The sequence below is a fragment of the Apodemus sylvaticus genome, chromosome 1 (genome assembly GCF_947179515.1).
Source record: "Apodemus sylvaticus chromosome 1, mApoSyl1.1, whole genome shotgun sequence".
Lineage (NCBI taxonomy): Eukaryota > Metazoa > Chordata > Mammalia > Rodentia > Muridae > Apodemus > Apodemus sylvaticus.
In genome coordinates, this window is record NC_067472.1 from 11,290,017 (window position 1) to 11,307,446 (window position 17,430).

The following is a 17,430-nucleotide window of genomic DNA, read 5'->3' on the forward strand; positions in this document are numbered from 1 at the left end:
GGGAGTGGTACTTTGCATAAGAGTGCTCCCCATAGGCTTATAGAGTTGAACACTTAGTCACTAAGGAATGGAGCCATTTGAAAGGATTAGGAGGATTTGAAGATATGGCTTTGTTGAAGGAAATGTATTACTGGGGGTGGGCTTTGAGGTTTCAAAGCCCATGCCAAGCCTAGAATCTGTCTGTCTGTCTGTCTGTTGGTCTGTCTCTTTATCAGAATGTAGCTCTCAGCTATTGCTCTAGCACCTGCCTGCATGCTGCCATGCCCCCCCCAGATGATGGACTAAACTTATGAAACTATAAGTAAGCCCACAATTAAATGCTTTCTCATATTAAAAAAAAATAAAAAGAAGGCTGAGAACAATAGTTACAGACCTTGACAAATAATGCTCCTTTGTTTGCTCTGCTACTCTCAGGTTTGCAATTTATACACGACCTATAAATATAATGTGCATATTAACGTCTTTCCATCCGACGTTCGATCATGATCTTAGAAGAGGAAATTGAGATCATAAAGAACATTGCCAGACACTATTATAAGGGAATTAATGATGTGTATTCATCCTGTAATCCTCATTATATGTCAGCTCTATCATCACAATGGGAGTTGCATTCTCCTTGGAAGCCCAGGAAATCCCCACATCTGCATTTGATTTAGTTCACCATACCCACAGTTCTTTTTTCATCATATCCCATAGCAGCAGAAGAACAATGGCAGATTTAGTACACTCAACAGCTCAATGATGTCATCAGGGACTAGGTTCTTTCAGGCTGGTCACAATCATTAGGTGAGTTGGACTATACTGGTTCCTATAGATAAGGGAATTAGAATAGTCCCCACATATCAAAGTGAGACCCTATTGTCTAGATGAATGGGAGTCTCCTTCTGTATGTCTGGTCCCACCCCTCACATCTTATTCAGCAACACTAGATTTAAATGCTGTGTTCTAAAACAGCCAATGTGAAGGGGATGAGGAATAATCAGATTTAGAACTAAGGTGATTACTCCTCACATATAGGAGCTTCTTCATGGAAGAAGATTGAGACAGCAAATACAGTATTGGCTTTCCCAGAGATCAGAGAAGAATGGCAGGGGGCAGAATATGATTGAGAACCTCACACAGGTATCTTACTTGTGTAGCAAAGAACAGTTTAACTGGTCTTGTTTGTGTGCATGTGTACATTTTCTTATTGGATTTTTTAGTTTACATTTCAAATGATATCCCCTTTCAGGGTCCTCCCAGAAACCCCCTCTCCCCTTCCCCCTCCCCTTGTTTCTATGAGGGTATTCCCCTGCCTCCCACCCCCTAAACCCCCACCCCCCACCCATTACTGCCTCCCTATCCTCGAATTTCCCTACACTGGGGCATCCACCAAGCCTTCACAGGATCAAGGGCCTGTTCTGATGCCTGAAAAGGCCGTCCTCTGCTACATATGTTGCTGGGGCCACGGGTCCCTCCATGTGTAAATCCTTGGTTGGTGTCTTAGTCCCTGGGAGCTCTGGCGGGTGGGTGGAGTCTTGTTGTTGATATTGTTGTTCTTCCTATGGGGTTGCAAACCCCATCAGCTCCTTCAGTCCTTTCTCTAACCCCATGCTCTGTCCAGTAGTTGGCTGAGAGCATCTACTTCTGTCAGGCTCTGGCAGAGCCTCGGAGGAAACAGCTCTATCAGGCTCCTGTCCACAAGCGCTTGTTCGCATCCACAATAGTAGCTGGGTTTGGTAGCTGTATATGGAATGGATGCATAGTTGGGGCAGTCTCTGGATGGCCATTCCTTCAGTCTCTGCTCTGCACATTGTCTCTGTATTTCCTCCCATAAGTATTTTGTTCTCCTTTCTAAGAATGACTGAAGCACACACACTTTTGTTTTCCTTCTTCTTGAGCTTCATGTGATCTGGGAATTTTATCTTGGGTATTCCAAGCTTCTGGGCTAATATACACTTATCAGCAAGTGCATAGCATGTGTGTTCTTATGTGACTGGATTACCTCCTGTGGGATGATATTTTCTAATTCCATACATTTGCCGAAGAATTTCATTAATTCATTGTTTGTAGTACTCCATTGTGTAAATGTACTACATTTCTGCATCCATTCTTCTGTTCAAGGACATATGGGTTCTTGCCAGCTTCTGGCTATTATAAATAAGGCTGGTATGAACATAGTGGAGCATGTGTCCTTGTTATATGTTCTAGAATCTTTTCAGTATATGCCCAGGAGTGGTATAGCTGGGTCCTTAGGTAGTACTATGTTTAGTTTTTTGAGGAACCCCCCAGACACATTTACACAGTGGTTGTACCAGCTTGCAATCCCACCAGTAATGGAGGAGTGTTCCTCTTTCGCCACTTCCTCTCCAGCATCAACTGTCACCTGAGTTTTTGATCTTAGCCATTCTGACTGGTGTAAGTTGGAATCTCAGTTGTTTTGATTTGCATGACTAAGGATGTTGAACATTTCCTTAGGTGTTTCTCAGCTATTTTACATTCCTTAGTTGAAAATTCTTTGTTTAGCTCTGTACCTCATTTTTTAATAGGGTTATTTGATTCTCTGGAGTCTAACTACTTGATTTGTTTGTAGATATTAGATATTAGCCCTCTATCAGATGCAGGATTGGTAAAGATCTTTTCCCAATCTTTTAGTTGCTATTTTGTCCTATTGACAGTGTCCGTTGCCTTACAGAAGCTTAGCAATTTTATGAGGTCCCATTTGTCGATTCTTGATCTTGAACCCACACACCTGTGGTCATTTGATATTTGACAAGGGAGCTAAAACCATTCAGTAGGAAAAAAAACAGCGTTTTCATCAAATGGTGCTGGTTCAACTGGGGTTTAGAATGTAGAAGAATGCAAATTGACCCATTCTTTTTTTTTATTATTCGATATATTTTTTATTTACATTTCAAATGATTTCCTCTTTTCAGGCCCCCCACTCCATGAAAGTCACATAAGCCCCCTTCCCTCCCCTTATTCTCCCATCCACCCCTTCCCACTTCCCTGTTCTGGTTTTGCCCTATACTGTTACACTGAGTCTTTCCAGAACCAGGGGCCACTCCTCTGTTCTTCTTGTACCTCATTTAATGTGTGGATGATGTTTAGGATATTCCAATTTTCTAGGCTAATATCCACTTATTAGTGAGTGCATACAATGATTGATATTTTGAGACCAGATTACCTCACTTAGTATGATGTTCTCCAGCTCCGTCCATTTGTCTAAGAATTTCATGAATTCATTGTTTCTAATGGCTGAATATACTCCATTGTGTATATATACCACATTTTTTTGCATCCATTCTTCCATTGAGGGATACCTGGGTTCTTTCCAGCTTCTGGCTATTATAAATAGGGCTTCTATGAACATAGTAGAGCATGTATCCTTATTACATGCTGAGGAATCCTCTGGGTATATGCACAGGAGTGGTATAGCAGGATCCTCCGGAAGTGATGTGCCCAGTTTTCTGAGGAACCGCCAGACTGATTTCCAGAGTGGTTGTACCAGTTTGCAACCCCACCAGCAGTGGAGGAGTGTTCCTCTTTCTCCACATCCTTACCAACACCTGCGGTCTCCTGAATTTTTAATCCTAGCCATTCTGACTGGTGTAAGGTGAAATCTCAGGGTTGTTTTGATTTGCATTTCCCTAATGACTAATGAAGTTGAGCATTTTTTAAGATGCTTCTCAGCCATTTGAAATTCTTCAGGTGAAAATTCTTTGTTTAGCTCTGTACACCATTTTTAATAGGGTTATTTGGTTTTCTGGGGTCTAACTTCTTGAGTTCTTTGTATATATTGGATATTAGCTCTATATCTGATGTAGGGTTGGTGAAGATCTTTTCCCAATTTGTTGGTTGCTGATTTGTCCTTTTGATGGTGTCCTTTGCCTTACAGAAACTTTGTAATTTTATGAGGTTCCATTTGTCAATTCTTGATCTTAGAGCATACGCTATTGGTGTTCTGTTCAGGAAATTTCCCCCTGTACCAATGTCCTCAAGGGTCTTCCCCAGTTTCTTTTCTATTAGCTTCAGAGTGTCTGGCTTTATGTGGAGGTTCTTGATCCATTTCGAGTTGAGCTTAGTACAAGGAGGTAAGGATGGATCAATTTGCATTCTTCTGCATGCTGACCTCCAGTTGAACCAGCACCATTTGTTGAAAAGGCTATCTTTTTCCATTGGATGTTTTCAGCTCCTTTGTCGACGATCATTCTTATCTCCTGTACAAAAGCTAAACTCCAAGTGGATCAAGGATCTTCACATTAAACCAAATACACTAAAACTTACACAGGAGACAGTGGAGATGAGTCTCAAATACATAGGCATATAGGAAGATTTCCTTAACAGAACACCAATGGCTTAACTGGTCTTTTTAAAAGACTGATTATGTTCCTCTATCACTGTGAAAAAATAAAATAAAATAAAAAAGGAAGTGTGAGGAAATGAATAGTTATAATAATTGACATTATAGAGGTTTAAATTTCAAAACATGTTTATTATTTATTTAATCACACACTAATTCTGCATAGTAGCTAACAGACAAAATGGCTGGTATTGTTATCCTGCTTAATAGCTGAAGGATGCAAGTTTAAGGATGATGAAATGATTTCCTTTCATCTATGCAGCTGGCACTCCACTACAGCTAGAACCAAAGCCAAGGTTTCAGAGAAAGTAACCTTCATTTATTTTGTGGCACTAGGCAAAGTTAAAAAAATATGGAACAGCTAAAAGCGGCAAAAGTGGTCTAGTGGACTGTGAAAGTGTGAGGTAAAGGTTTTGTGTGCTGTAGAAAAGAACGTTCTGGAAAAAGACAATTCCCAAAGTTTTTTTTTTTAAGGAAAAAGAAGGATCTTAATTGGGCAAAAATAAGTAAGTAAGTAAATAAATAAATAAATAAATAAATAAAATGGAACTATGGCATGTCTAAAAAGGAAATAGAAAGGATAGGTATAAGGGTTTCCTTCAAATCAATTTTGGGTCTCACCAAGATGCAGTGAGGTTTTAGACCTATGCTGGCATATGGCCTTCTGTGGAAGGACAATTACAAGTAAGACTTTTGCATGCATCATGTATTGAGTCTACCAGCAACTTCATCAAGGGTCAGCTGGTCCAAATGTGCATGCTGCCCCCTACTGACCCTTCTTGCAGAATCCAGGAATACTCAAGTTTCTCATAGCTTGATGGTTTTGGGAATTTCTTTGCTAATTTTCAGAGAAGTCTTTCGTGAGACCTTATATCCATCCACCTTAACACACTCTTGTCCATCCCTACTTCTTTTAAATGATGAACTCCTCAGACTTCATTTGTGGCGATATCTGTAATTCCTCTTTAAAGTCTTAGAAATCAATGTACCAACCTCAATTTTATAAGAAAACACACATTTAAATAAGCATATATGTTTCAAAGAGTATTCACCTTTTAGCTTACAGTGTTAGTATTAGATTAGGGATATAGCAGAGAGGAAAACACACACACACAGAGAGAGAGACAGAGAGAGAGACAGAGAGAGACAGAGGGACAAAGAAACAGAGAGACAGAGACAGAGAGATGGAGAGAGACAGAGAGAGACAGAGAAAGAGAAGTATCATTCATTGATAAAGCATCTAAATTTCTTTTAGGGAGAAATGATGAAAGGTCTTTGTCTTAGTCTGGGTTTCTATTCCTACACAAACATCATGACTAAGAAGCAAGCTGTGGAAGAAAGGGTTTATTCAGCTTACACTTCCACACTACTGTTCATCACCAAAGCAAGTCAAGACTGGAACTCAAGCAGGCCAGGTAGCAAGAGCTGATGCAGAGGCCAAGGAAGGATGTTTCTTACTGATTTGCTTCCCCTGGTTTGCTCAAATTGCTTTCTTATAGAACCCAAGACCACCAGCCCAAGGATGGCATCACCCACAATGGGCCCTCCGCCCTTGATCACCAATTGAGAAAATGCCCCACAGCTGGATCTCATGGAGACACTTCTACAACTGAAGCTCCTTTCTCTGTGATAACTCCAGCCTGTGTCAAGTTGACACACAAAACCAGCCAGTACAGCCTTCATAAGTAGAAGTGGTCTGAAATTGAAAATGTTATTGATAACTTGAAAAAATTCTCCGGGATGGAGAATTTTAGAGAGTAAATGTAGATGGAAAATCTTTATCACCAAGCAGGAAGTTGGGTATGCCCCTTATCATTAATCAAAAGATTAGAAAATCATAGGCAGAATAAGAGAGATACACATGTAGTCAGAGTAGGAAAGTTAGATTTAATTGTCAGAGGATGGTTTGAATGTATTCTATTGTGGTTTTAGGTTTTAATGTGGCATTTTAAGTAAATACTGCCATGATTTCAATAAAGCCAGAGCCTCTCTAATTCAACATTTGTCCAACAATGGAGTTGGAGCTGACCTAAGAGTCACCATTTACTGAAGCAGTTGTATTCATGAGTCCCTGTGTGCCGTCTCAGTTGACAACTTGACTCTCTATTTCCTCACCTCTAAACTGAGAACAAAGGTTTGAACAGGAAATGTCAGTGTTGTCTTTCATTTTTCTTTCTTTCTTTCTTTCTTTCTTTCTTTCTTTCTTTCTTTCTTTCTTTCTTTCTCTTTCTTTCTTTCTTCCTTCCTTCCTTTCCTCCCTCCTTCCCCCTCCTTCCTTCCTTCCTTCCCTCCCTCCCTCCCTCCCTCCCTCCCTCCTTTCTTTCTCTTTCTTTCTTTCTTTCTTTCTTTCTTTCTTTCTTTCTTTCTTTCTTTCTTTCTTTCTTTCTTTCTTTCTTTCTTTCTTTCTTTCTTTCTTTCTTTCTTTCTTTCTTTCTTTCTTTCTTTCTTCCCATCCCAAAGATGCCTTGTCTCCAGGTGCCCCGCTCAGAACATCTCTCCCTCTACCCCCTCCCATTCTTCTCTGAGAGGGTGGAGCCCTCTGGGTACCCTCATCAAGAGACTCTTGGTACCCAGAGTCTCTTCAGTATTAGACTAATCCTCTCGCCTTGAGGCCAGACAAGATGGCTGAGTAGACCCCCCTCCAGTTGTTAGGGACCCACATGGAAACTGAGCTGCATGTCTGCTACATATGTGTTGGGGGAGTTGGTCCAGACCATGTGTGTTATTTGGTTGGTGGTTCAGTCTCTGAGAGTCCCAAAGTTCCAGTTTAGTTGACTCTGTTGGTCTTCCTGTGGGGTTCCCATCCCCTTCAGGATGTTCAATCCTTTCCCCAGCTCTTCCATAAGAGTTCCTGACCTCTGTCCAATGTTTGACTGTGGGTCTCTGCATCTGTTTCAATGAGCTGCTGGGTTGAGCCTCTCAGAGGACAGAGGCTCCTGTCTGCAAACATACCAGAGTATCATTAAAGGTGTTTCATTAATAGTGGTTCATTTTCAAGCCACAAACAAACACCTTTATCTTACTAAGGATCATATTCTTCAGTTCAATGGCACTTCTACCTAAGATTTTAAAATACTGCACACAAGTGTGTTTCCCTGCTTTTCAGTAAAGATTAACATGTAAAAATGAATTCTTATAAAGATGAAAATATAGCTATAGGATCACAGGTCTTACTGTCAGTTTTTAAAAAATCGTTTCTTTGGGTATTTGGAAGAGGAAAAAACTAAAGAAGAATTCTCTAACAAAACTTGGTGGACATGCTAATAAAATGGCACCAACAATTTGAACAGTAGCCGTGATACTGAGTGGGCACTTGGAGAGCTCGTGAGGCTGGCTTGAATACACTAACTTCCTAAGGAAAACACAAAATACCTGGACCCTAAAGCTTTTGTCTTCTTCTTTCCCAGACTCAATATACCAAACTTGTCGGATGCAGAACTGCACTGAAGCCAACAGAAATAAACCTTTCCCAGGCTACATTGACCCGGACTCTTTGATTGTTCAGGACGATTATGTGTTTGTTCAGGTAAGAAAATCCTACTTCTTGTTCAGTGACTCAAGGTATTTCTAGTCTCTGTCTGGTGTTAGCCTTTTCTGCCTGCCTACACATGATCAAAAGGAAGAAAGAAATGAGTTGGAGAGGAGGAAGGGAAGAAAGAGAGGGGAAAGGGCAGAAAAGGGGAAGAGAGGAAAAGGGAAGAGAGGAAAGAAGGGTAGAAGGAGGAGGAAGGCTCACAGGCTCTTCTTCAGCTATAATCTATAGAAATTAGCCAACCAGCCTAAAAGCTGGTGCATTGAACCAGGAATGATACAAATTTCTATTTATCTACTTCTTCAAATAAAGCCTAGTCAATAAATGGAGATACCATGTCCATCTTTCCTTATAAGAAGAATGATCAGACAGTCAGTCCCCTCTTCACTATCACTTTAAAAGGAAAGACAGTGAAAGGGAACTTGTGTGAGGGATGGAGGTGGGGGCAAGACACCACAGAAGCCATGTACCAATAATCCCCTTGTATGGTCAGGGACCACCGTGGTGCACATGGCAACATAGAATAGATGAATTCCTCCTCCTGAGAGAATGGGAAACCATTCAAGGAGTTGAGATTTCATGATTACTGACAGGAGACAGGCCTTAATCATGCCTTGTTTCATTTAGCACTTAAGAAAACCTTTGATTTGTATGGCCAACTTGTCTAAAAATTATGTTATTACTTTCCAAGGTAAGAACAGCAAAGGTATAATTGCTAAGTGTGTGTGTGTGTGTGCATATTACAGTTGAAGTACATTCTAGACATAAGTTTATTTGAAGAATAAATTACATCTAATCCTGTGGATTAAAAATACTACCCAGCATCAATGTGTCTAATTTTGAAATGTTTCCCAAGTGTTTATACACATACCCCAGTTTCTTATTCTTGAGGGAAGTGTGCAATGAATCCTCGGATAATTTCCGGTGACATTCAAATGTTTACATGTGTTGACTGTGTCTAGTTCAATGCTTTCAGAAACCTATCTCTGGTTTTCTGGCAAAAGTTTTTAATCCATGAGTCTGGCATATAAATCAGCATCAGATCTACATTTAGAATTATATGAGTAACTTTCTGTAATCCATCACTTCTCCACACATAATGGTGAAAAGTGTCTTGTCTTTCCAGTCACTCCCCTGTGTCTGATGAACATGTACCACAAGCTTTGTTGACATTCCAAGCATGCAAACTCCACTGACATTCAGCCTTGAGATACTCACATAGGTCATGCTTTGCTCCAGAGACACATTGGCAGAGGTGCTTTCTACTCTACCCAGCACAGTTTTCAAGTCTGGATGGAAACCACTCCCTTGTCCTGCAGACCCTTCCAGATTCATTGACCTGCTTTGGACAAAACAGTGCCAGTTTCCATGGTTTTCTTCCAAAAAATAAAGACTCAGAATTAATTTGTAACCCAAACCTGACCTGGCTTTGTGCTAACTTGTCTGGACATACCCTTAGGCAAGTTTGATGTGATGCCATCAAACAGGACCTCTGTACCAGGTTATGAGCAAAGAGAAGCTTGCCTTTTACTGTTGTAAGTGGACTGTTGCCTTCTGGACCAAAATGGCAACCTGTATAGCAAGGACTTGAAGCTGAAAGCTGGACTGCTTAAAAAAACTGAGCTAATATCTCCAGGGGCTATAATGTTGGGACGAACAGAGCAGAGAGACAGTTTCTTAGCTTTAGAATCACATTATAGATCTATGTCTATCTCTCTCTGTCTATCATCTATCTATCTATCTATCTATCTATCTATCTATCTATCTATCTATCTTTCTACTTACCTACCTACCTATCTATCTTTGTCTATATACACATAACACATACATCATATACATCAATCATATATACCCTATACATCATATACACCATATACATCATATAAATAATATACATCATATAAATCATATATACCATATACATCATATACATTACATACATCATACATTATATACATACACATAACACATACACAAATAGATATACATCATATACATCATATATATCATATATATCATATGCACCATATACACCATATACACATACACATGTACATATACATCATGATATACATTATTATATACACCATCTTATACATATAAGTACACATACACATACATATACATATAGCTTTTATGTGTGTCAGTGATTTTTCTTTTGGGCTTCTATTTCTGTGAACTACATGTCTATCTGGTGCTCATGGAGATCAGAAGAGGAAGTCCTATCCCTTGGAATTGGATGGTTGTGAGCTGCACTGTGGGTGCTGGGACTCAAACCCCACTCCTGTGGAAGGACAACAAATTCTCTTAGCCATCGAGTCATTTCTCCAGCTCCTTGGTCCAGATTTGCAAGTTACATTTTTTGTCTATTAATATGGTTGTTGTTGGGCCTCTGAGAATCCCCTAGACAGTATGTAGGTTGCTTTTCTGGTAAATATGGACTACCGAGAGGTGTGCTTTTTGCTGCTGTGTGGCAGCTACCCACATCATTCAGGTAGGTAGGGAGCTTCTCTTCTGTGACCCCAAATGTTTCCCAAAGCTCCTCTTACCACCTTGTTTCTGTTCTGCAGCTGACGTCAGGAGGAAGACCACATTACTATGTATCCTACCGAAGAAGCCCGTTTGCACAAATGAAGCTCCCGAAGTATGCTTTGCCCAAGGTACTTGTCTGTTTCCTGTTTTCTTTCCTCTCACATCTCTCTCAGCTCCAGCCCACCACCCTATCCTTAAGGTCACTGCCAGCCAAGTTACTGAGATCCCTGCTCCTTCAGGATCGACTTTTTATTTCCTCTTAGATAATCTTGTTCTCTTTCTCCCAGGGTCCTTCTTCTGCTCTCTTTCTTCCTTTGGAATTCTTCCAAATCTGGGCTAATTAATAATAGACTCATTTTTGCCTTTTAATATTAAATATTCACAATCTGTATGTTTGTTTTTAAATCAAAACAAAAATAAGTTAAATTTTATGTTATAATGTGGCAGTTGTTCTCAGCGGGAGTTAGGAATCTGGTTATTTTTAGAGACCTGAGGCACAGATGAATGTTCTGACTTCCCTAGCCACTCCTTTTTTGAAAACAGTGGAAAAGTGAGATACTCCTCCATCACGGACTTCTGCAGGCTCTTTCCACTAACTCTGAAAAACTGTGTTGATATGGAGCGCCACCTAGTGGAGAACAGAGGTGTGGGCTTTCTAAAATATGCTTATCAGCAATCTGTTTCTGTGCATTATTTTATTAAAGGTTGTTGTTTTATGAGTTTCACATCATGCACCTTAGCCCCACTCATTTTTCTGTCCCCTAATATCAGCCCTTGCCCTTGAAACCTCTCTCCTTTCCAAATAAGAAACATAACGACACACACATACAAAACCAAAAAAGCATAGAAAACATCTCACCATGGAAGCTGTAGTGTGTCACAATGTGTCCCATTGTAGATCCCCCTGTCCACACATCTTCACTTGCAAATGTTTATTGCAGTGAGTCATTGGTCTGGTGAGAGGTCTCTGGTTTCTGTTACATCATCAATACTGGATCCTCACCTGGACTCCTTCAGGTTATCCTGTTGTTACTCTAAGTCATGAAGATTCCTGAAGCTTTGGATCAGCAGAACTAGTCTTTCACAGGCTGTAGCAGCTCACAGATGATATAGAGTTCGGGAAGGGCCAACTCAAATCTTATGAGTTGAACACAGAATATGGCAACATTTATTTTGAGCAAAGCCTTATCCTTCTTTTGTATTTTCTTGCATTGGCAGCTCCCTGCTGAAGCAGCACCAGCTGTATGCCCAGGACTGTTCATGATGGGCAAAGATAGCACAAAAGGCAAGGTTGACTTCTCATAGGAGAGCTTGGATAACAGCTTGTGCTGGCATCTCCAGGCAAAATGCTCTTACCTACCCTAACAGTAAAGGGGTCTTTATAACTCCCACCCATTAGAATCAAGCACATACTATTGACTTCAGAGAACCACACTAAGTTACTAGTTACAATTGGTCTACTCTAAAAGGAGGTGAATAACAATGAACTTGCACAGGACCACATGTCTGTATGTGATGTTACACACTCTGAACTGACCATGGCCTTGATCTCCTTCCTACCACAATAAGATAAGAGCAAGACTATAAAACATCAGAATCATCCCAGGAATGAATATTGAATAAAATCCATGTGTAGGGAAGAAGGGCTGAGAATGGTTAAAATTGTCCAATATACTCTCTAAGGAAGGTTCCAGAGGGAGGTGTCAACTAAGAAAAACCAAGCAAACAACCAAACAAAAATAGTGCCCTCAGAAGGTGCACAATAAAATAAATTGTGATTCCTTTACCAAAAAGCAAATGAGGCAACTTGAAAGATTTGTAACTTTAAAAACAAGATGTGTACTCAGTGCAACAGGATTCCCTGGTACATGAGGCACACTGAGTGCAGAGTTGAACCTAAAGCAGGGCACTGCAGATCTCATGCAATCACATGCTAATTCTTGGGTCAGCATATTCTTCAGGGAATACTCTCAGCCCAAACCAAATGCTGTTTGCCACACAGGTGAGGTTAGATTTTCTGACAGCCATACTCATATTGTTTTCTTTTGTTTTATGATTTTAGCCCTTTGCAAGTAAATGAATGACTTCCATTATAGTTTGATCTTCACTCCACCAGATTTGAAGTGCTATCTAAACATAGAGGAAGGGGAAGGCCTCACAGGCCTAAGGTGCCCTGGAAATGTTAGTTTAAAACCAAAGAGGCTTTTGTTCATACACTGCTGGAGACTGAGGAAGGGTATTTTACATTGCTTTTTCATGGTTATTACAAAGATACCTGATAAAATGTGTCCCTAGTGGCTTCTAGAAAATCTGGAAGGCAAAATTTCCTTTGAAGCTGAATTGGTCATCTAGTCCGCACTCTTCCCTGCCACCCAGATGATCATGTCCCATGACCTAGCTGCATTTGAGTTCTCAGGGTACAAGGCAGGCATTCATTGTCTTTGTTACTATAGACATGGCAACTAGTGTAGCAAACACATGGATTATTTGGTCCAGGTGGGTGCTCATTATGTAAAGCAAAGAGGAGCTTCATTAAAATGCCATTATAGCTTCAAAGAGAAGCCTCAGTGTGGGTGGAGTGGTTTGCCTCAAAGCTGGTGTGTTATGTGGCCTTCCTTCAAAGCTGGGGCTGCACCTGCAAAGGAACAAAGCATCATGCTGACCAAAGGAGAGGACGTACATCAGTTCTCCCATGTTCGAATTTCTGTAGTCACCTACTGACATTGTATCAGATGTCCACAGAGCAGAGCACTCTGCCTTGGGCTATGTTTAAACAATTAATAATGGTAAAGAGAAACCAAGGAAGTGTGGTGGTTAGATGTTGCTATTGCAAGTAAGAGTCTGTGACCTGGCACACAGTGACATAGAGATAGTCTTTCTTTCTATAACTTCCTTGAAGCCTATTCTGAGCAAATCCAGCAAGATAGATGAGACAGTGCTTACAAAAGTGCCTCAAGTGTTTAGGAGGACAGATACTCTATAAAAACAAGGTAATATTATTAGTAGTATGGATCTAGTTGTCTCCACAGTGGAAGATGGATGGGTACCAGGATGCAGGGGGTGCAATGGATGCTTGATTCATAATAGGAGACCCAACTTCAGACCTGGATTCATCACTAACTTGCTTAGAAACCTTGGCTATCTGGGTTTTATTACTTTTTCTTTTTCTCATTTTTTAAAAAATAAAGAGCTCAGATTCAAAAAGAGTATTTCCCTCAATTTGTCACTCAGAATAAAATATCCTTAGTGATATATTAGAAAATATGTGTCTTTTATTGAAATAAGTTTAAAAAGAAAGCGAACTTCAATCAATGTGACTTCTTCAGCTACTAAGAGGAGGTCACTAATACCTAAATGGCTCATGAATGGTTTATCTTTAGTTAAGCATTAATTCAATAGTTTACCACTATGCATGCAGGAATAAACAAATAATAATTCCAGGCTCTTGGAAGTAAAGACAAGATTGGCAGTAGTTTGAGTCCAGTGATTGGAGAGATGGTTCCGTGGTTAAGACTTTGTCCTGCTATTCCAGAGGACCTGAGTTGTGTTCTTAGCACTTCTGTCAGGTACTTCATGACCATCTCTAACCCCCAGAATTCTGTTTCATGAAATTAAATGAAGGTAAAAGGATGTTGGTTTGCAACCTTATTTAGACACAGTAGTTTTATCCCATCAACATTATGTGAAAAATTCTCTAAATGACCCTGCTTAAGCCACTTAACAGAGCTGTATTTTTAATATACCCTTAGATACTTTACCTTTTGACTCACTCTTCTTATTGCCAAAGGTGCCCACATGTATGTGATATATACTCACAGAAATGCACACATAAATACACATAAATAACAATAAAAGTAGATGTTAAAAAGGGAATCATTTGAGGCCAGCTTAGATGATAGAGTGCAACTTGGTTACATAGCTGGGTCCATAGAGTGATCCTATCCTGTAACAAACAAACAAACAATCTAAGATCAATAAATCACCACACCAAAAACACTCAAAAGATTCTAGAAAAGATGCTCCTATCCCCATTTAAAAATACATTAGAATCCAGTAAAGCTGGTGTCCTATAGAACAGACTTTGCAAAGTATTCTAGTATAACTCTAAATAAGAGTCTAAGATGGTCTAGAGTTACGTGAATCTGTGAAACCTTAAGAACACATTGTTAAATAAGGGGTTGGGGAAAGGGAAATAAAATACAAATCTATCAAATCCTTATGCCTAGCATAGTCTTCTAAATTCTGTTTCATGAAATTAAATGAAGGTAAAAGGATGTTGGTTTGCAACCTTATTTAGACACAGTAGTTTTATCCCATCAACATTATGTGAAAAAATTCTCTAAATGACCCTGCTTAAGCCACTTAACAGAGCTGTATTTTTAATATACCCTTAGATACTTTGCCTATTGCTGTGATTCAATACCTTGAAAACAGCAACTTAAGGGAGAAAGGGTTTATCTTGGCTCACAGTTCAAGGATCCTCAAGGATGGGATTGTTTCCCTTGGGCTAAAGGCAACTGGCCATGGTGGATAGTCTTTCAGGAAGTAGAAAAATGGGGAGACAGAGGGGGGAGGACAGAGACAGAGAGAGACAGAGGACAGAGACAGAAAGAGGGGAGAGACACAGAGAGAAACAGAGAGAGAAATAGAGAGGGGGGGAGAGACAGAGAAAGCTCTGTGCTCTGCCACCTCTCCACTTCTTATTCTGTCCAGGGCAGAACCCTTACTACTATTCCCATCCAGGATGGGTCTTCCCACCACAATTCACCCAGTCTACAGAATCATTCACAAGAATTCCCAGCTCTCAGGTAATTCTTATGGAACTGACAATGTTAGATATTAGCTGTGAGTACCAAATCTACACAGTTGATTATGAATATGATTGTGTAGACAAATGATCATGTTACCACATGATTATGTCTTCAAGTATGTTGTGTGAGTCCATCAGAAGTTCATTGTTGCAGAAATTCACATGGGCTCTGGGGGTCACATGGACTCTGTTAGGGTCAGCTTATATTTGAAGCAATTTAACAGAAGTCCAGGATTACAGCATTTTGAGGGGAAAAACATGAATGTGGAGTAATTGTTCAATGACTTTTAAAGATTTTGTTTTCCACCCAACTGTAAATGAAGACCCCATGGAAGGCTGGTCCACATGGATGTAGCAGTGAGCTTAAGGATAACTCCCGTAGCTAATTTCCTCTATCAGGCAGAAAACATTTGGGTGAACCTTTACTTGAGTACATCAGTGAATGAATATTCAAATATTTAAGAAGCAGAGGAGCCAAGTTGATCTTTTATAAATAACAAAAGGGATAGACAGACTCCCTTATGTGAAACACTCACCACGTTCATGCCGTAAAGCATGCCCTAAGTGGAACACTATTTTACTATCTAAGACTTGCTGATTTTATCTTCACTGCTCTGTAAAGGACATGTCCTTGTTATCTAGAGTTCACAGGGCTGAGCATAGAGTTCCATGACCATTTCATGAGCCAAGACTGAACTCAAATTATGAGAACCTGAGGTTAGGAGTTTGACTCAAGTTACACTGACCAGTTTGAGTTGGAACGGTCCTCAAGGAAGATCATCAGATCTGAATTTTTCTGAAGCTTTTTAAATATAGAGCATAGTCAGTTCATGAAGACTTTTATTAAGTTACAGAAAAGCCAGGGATGTTTCTACATTATTCTTTTGCCACATGGATACTTTACTTACAGATATCTTGGTTTATGTTTTGTCTTTTTTATTTTTTTACTGCTTTACTCTGAATTTAGAATTTATTCCATGTAGATTTCTTTGTCCACAGGAGTGAAAAGCAGCCCAAAGCATGCCAACAGGCTTCCCTTAAAGAAACAACAAGGATTGGCTGGAGACAGCCAAGTTAGGATAGGCTTAGACATTGGTTAGTCCCAAACGGGGAACAGAGGATTTGGAATTCTTAGCAAAGGACAGAGGATGGAGGTCTCCATTTTTCCTTTATTTTATTTTTATGTCTGGTATACTTAGGAACATCATCCTTTATGATGACACATTTCTCTCTTGTGATTTTCTTAGAGGAAAATATTGGTTTAGTATCTGAGTCCTGAGATTAATCACTCAGACAAACATTAATGCTTTGGGATTTTTCTGGTGGACATTTTTTCCCCTGGAGAATTTCAGGTGTTGCTGAACTCGGCAGCACTTGTCACACATTAATGTGCATATTAGTCATGGGGGGAGCATCATTAAAAAGCATACATTATTTCAGTGAGTATAGTGTGACGTTCTATGTCTAAAGAGCTTGCAGCCAGTAGGCCCCAGACAACAGTAGAATGTAGGACTAGTCTGGTTTTCTTCTGTCCCTGTAGTTTGTTCTTATGTTTGCATTGTGTATGTATTCTGAATGAGTAATGTTTGAACTTGACAAATACCTGAGAATGGCTGGTTTTCCAAATTCTTATATGTTTAAGAAAATTATCTTCAACTTGTCTATTAAGGAAATTAACTTACAAGGAAGGCACTATGCATCCTTCTATCTCATTTCATCATGCCCTCAGTGCTTAATCTCCAAGGGACATGGAGAACAGATGATTGACACTCATCGCCATTTTTCATATTCGTGAAAGGAAGCATTCTCTATCTCTCCCTCTTCATCATCCCTCTTTGGATGCATGCCAGGTTAATGGATAACACTTATCCTCTCTTCACTTCCTGTGTTTTTTCTTCACTTCAGGACATGCATGTCATTAGCACAGATGAGAACCAAGTGTTTGCGGCCGTCCAAGAATGGAACCAGAATGACACGTACAACCTGTACATCTCAGACACACGTGGTGTCTACTTCACGCTGGCCTTGGAGAATGTGCAGAGCAGCAGAGGCCCTGAAGGCAATGTCATGATTGACCTTTATGAGGTATGTCACCAAGCATCTGTGGTTCCGGAGGACAACAGCACCCAGAGTGCCTGGTGAAACATCAGTCATCTAATTGTTCTAATGCTGGTTTCTTGGGCAATCTCTCTCCGTGTTAGAGAAGGAAAGACT

The 17,430-nt window shown here is 40.0% G+C and overlaps 1 protein-coding gene across 4 annotated transcripts in view; it reads left to right on the forward strand.

Moving 5' to 3' along the window:
• The window catches only part of Sorcs1 (sortilin related VPS10 domain containing receptor 1), a 534,948-nt gene that overhangs the window by 407,109 nt on the left and 110,409 nt on the right, over window positions 1-17,430 (forward strand). For all 4 annotated transcript variants that reach the window (XM_052183901.1, XM_052183891.1, XM_052183884.1 and 1 more), the window contains exons 7-9: window positions 7,750-7,868; window positions 10,445-10,534; window positions 17,122-17,301. In XM_052183901.1, coding sequence (XP_052039861.1) covers window positions 7,750-7,868; window positions 10,445-10,534; window positions 17,122-17,301 — 389 coding nt within the window. The remainder of the gene's footprint in view (window positions 1-7,749; window positions 7,869-10,444; window positions 10,535-17,121; window positions 17,302-17,430) is intronic.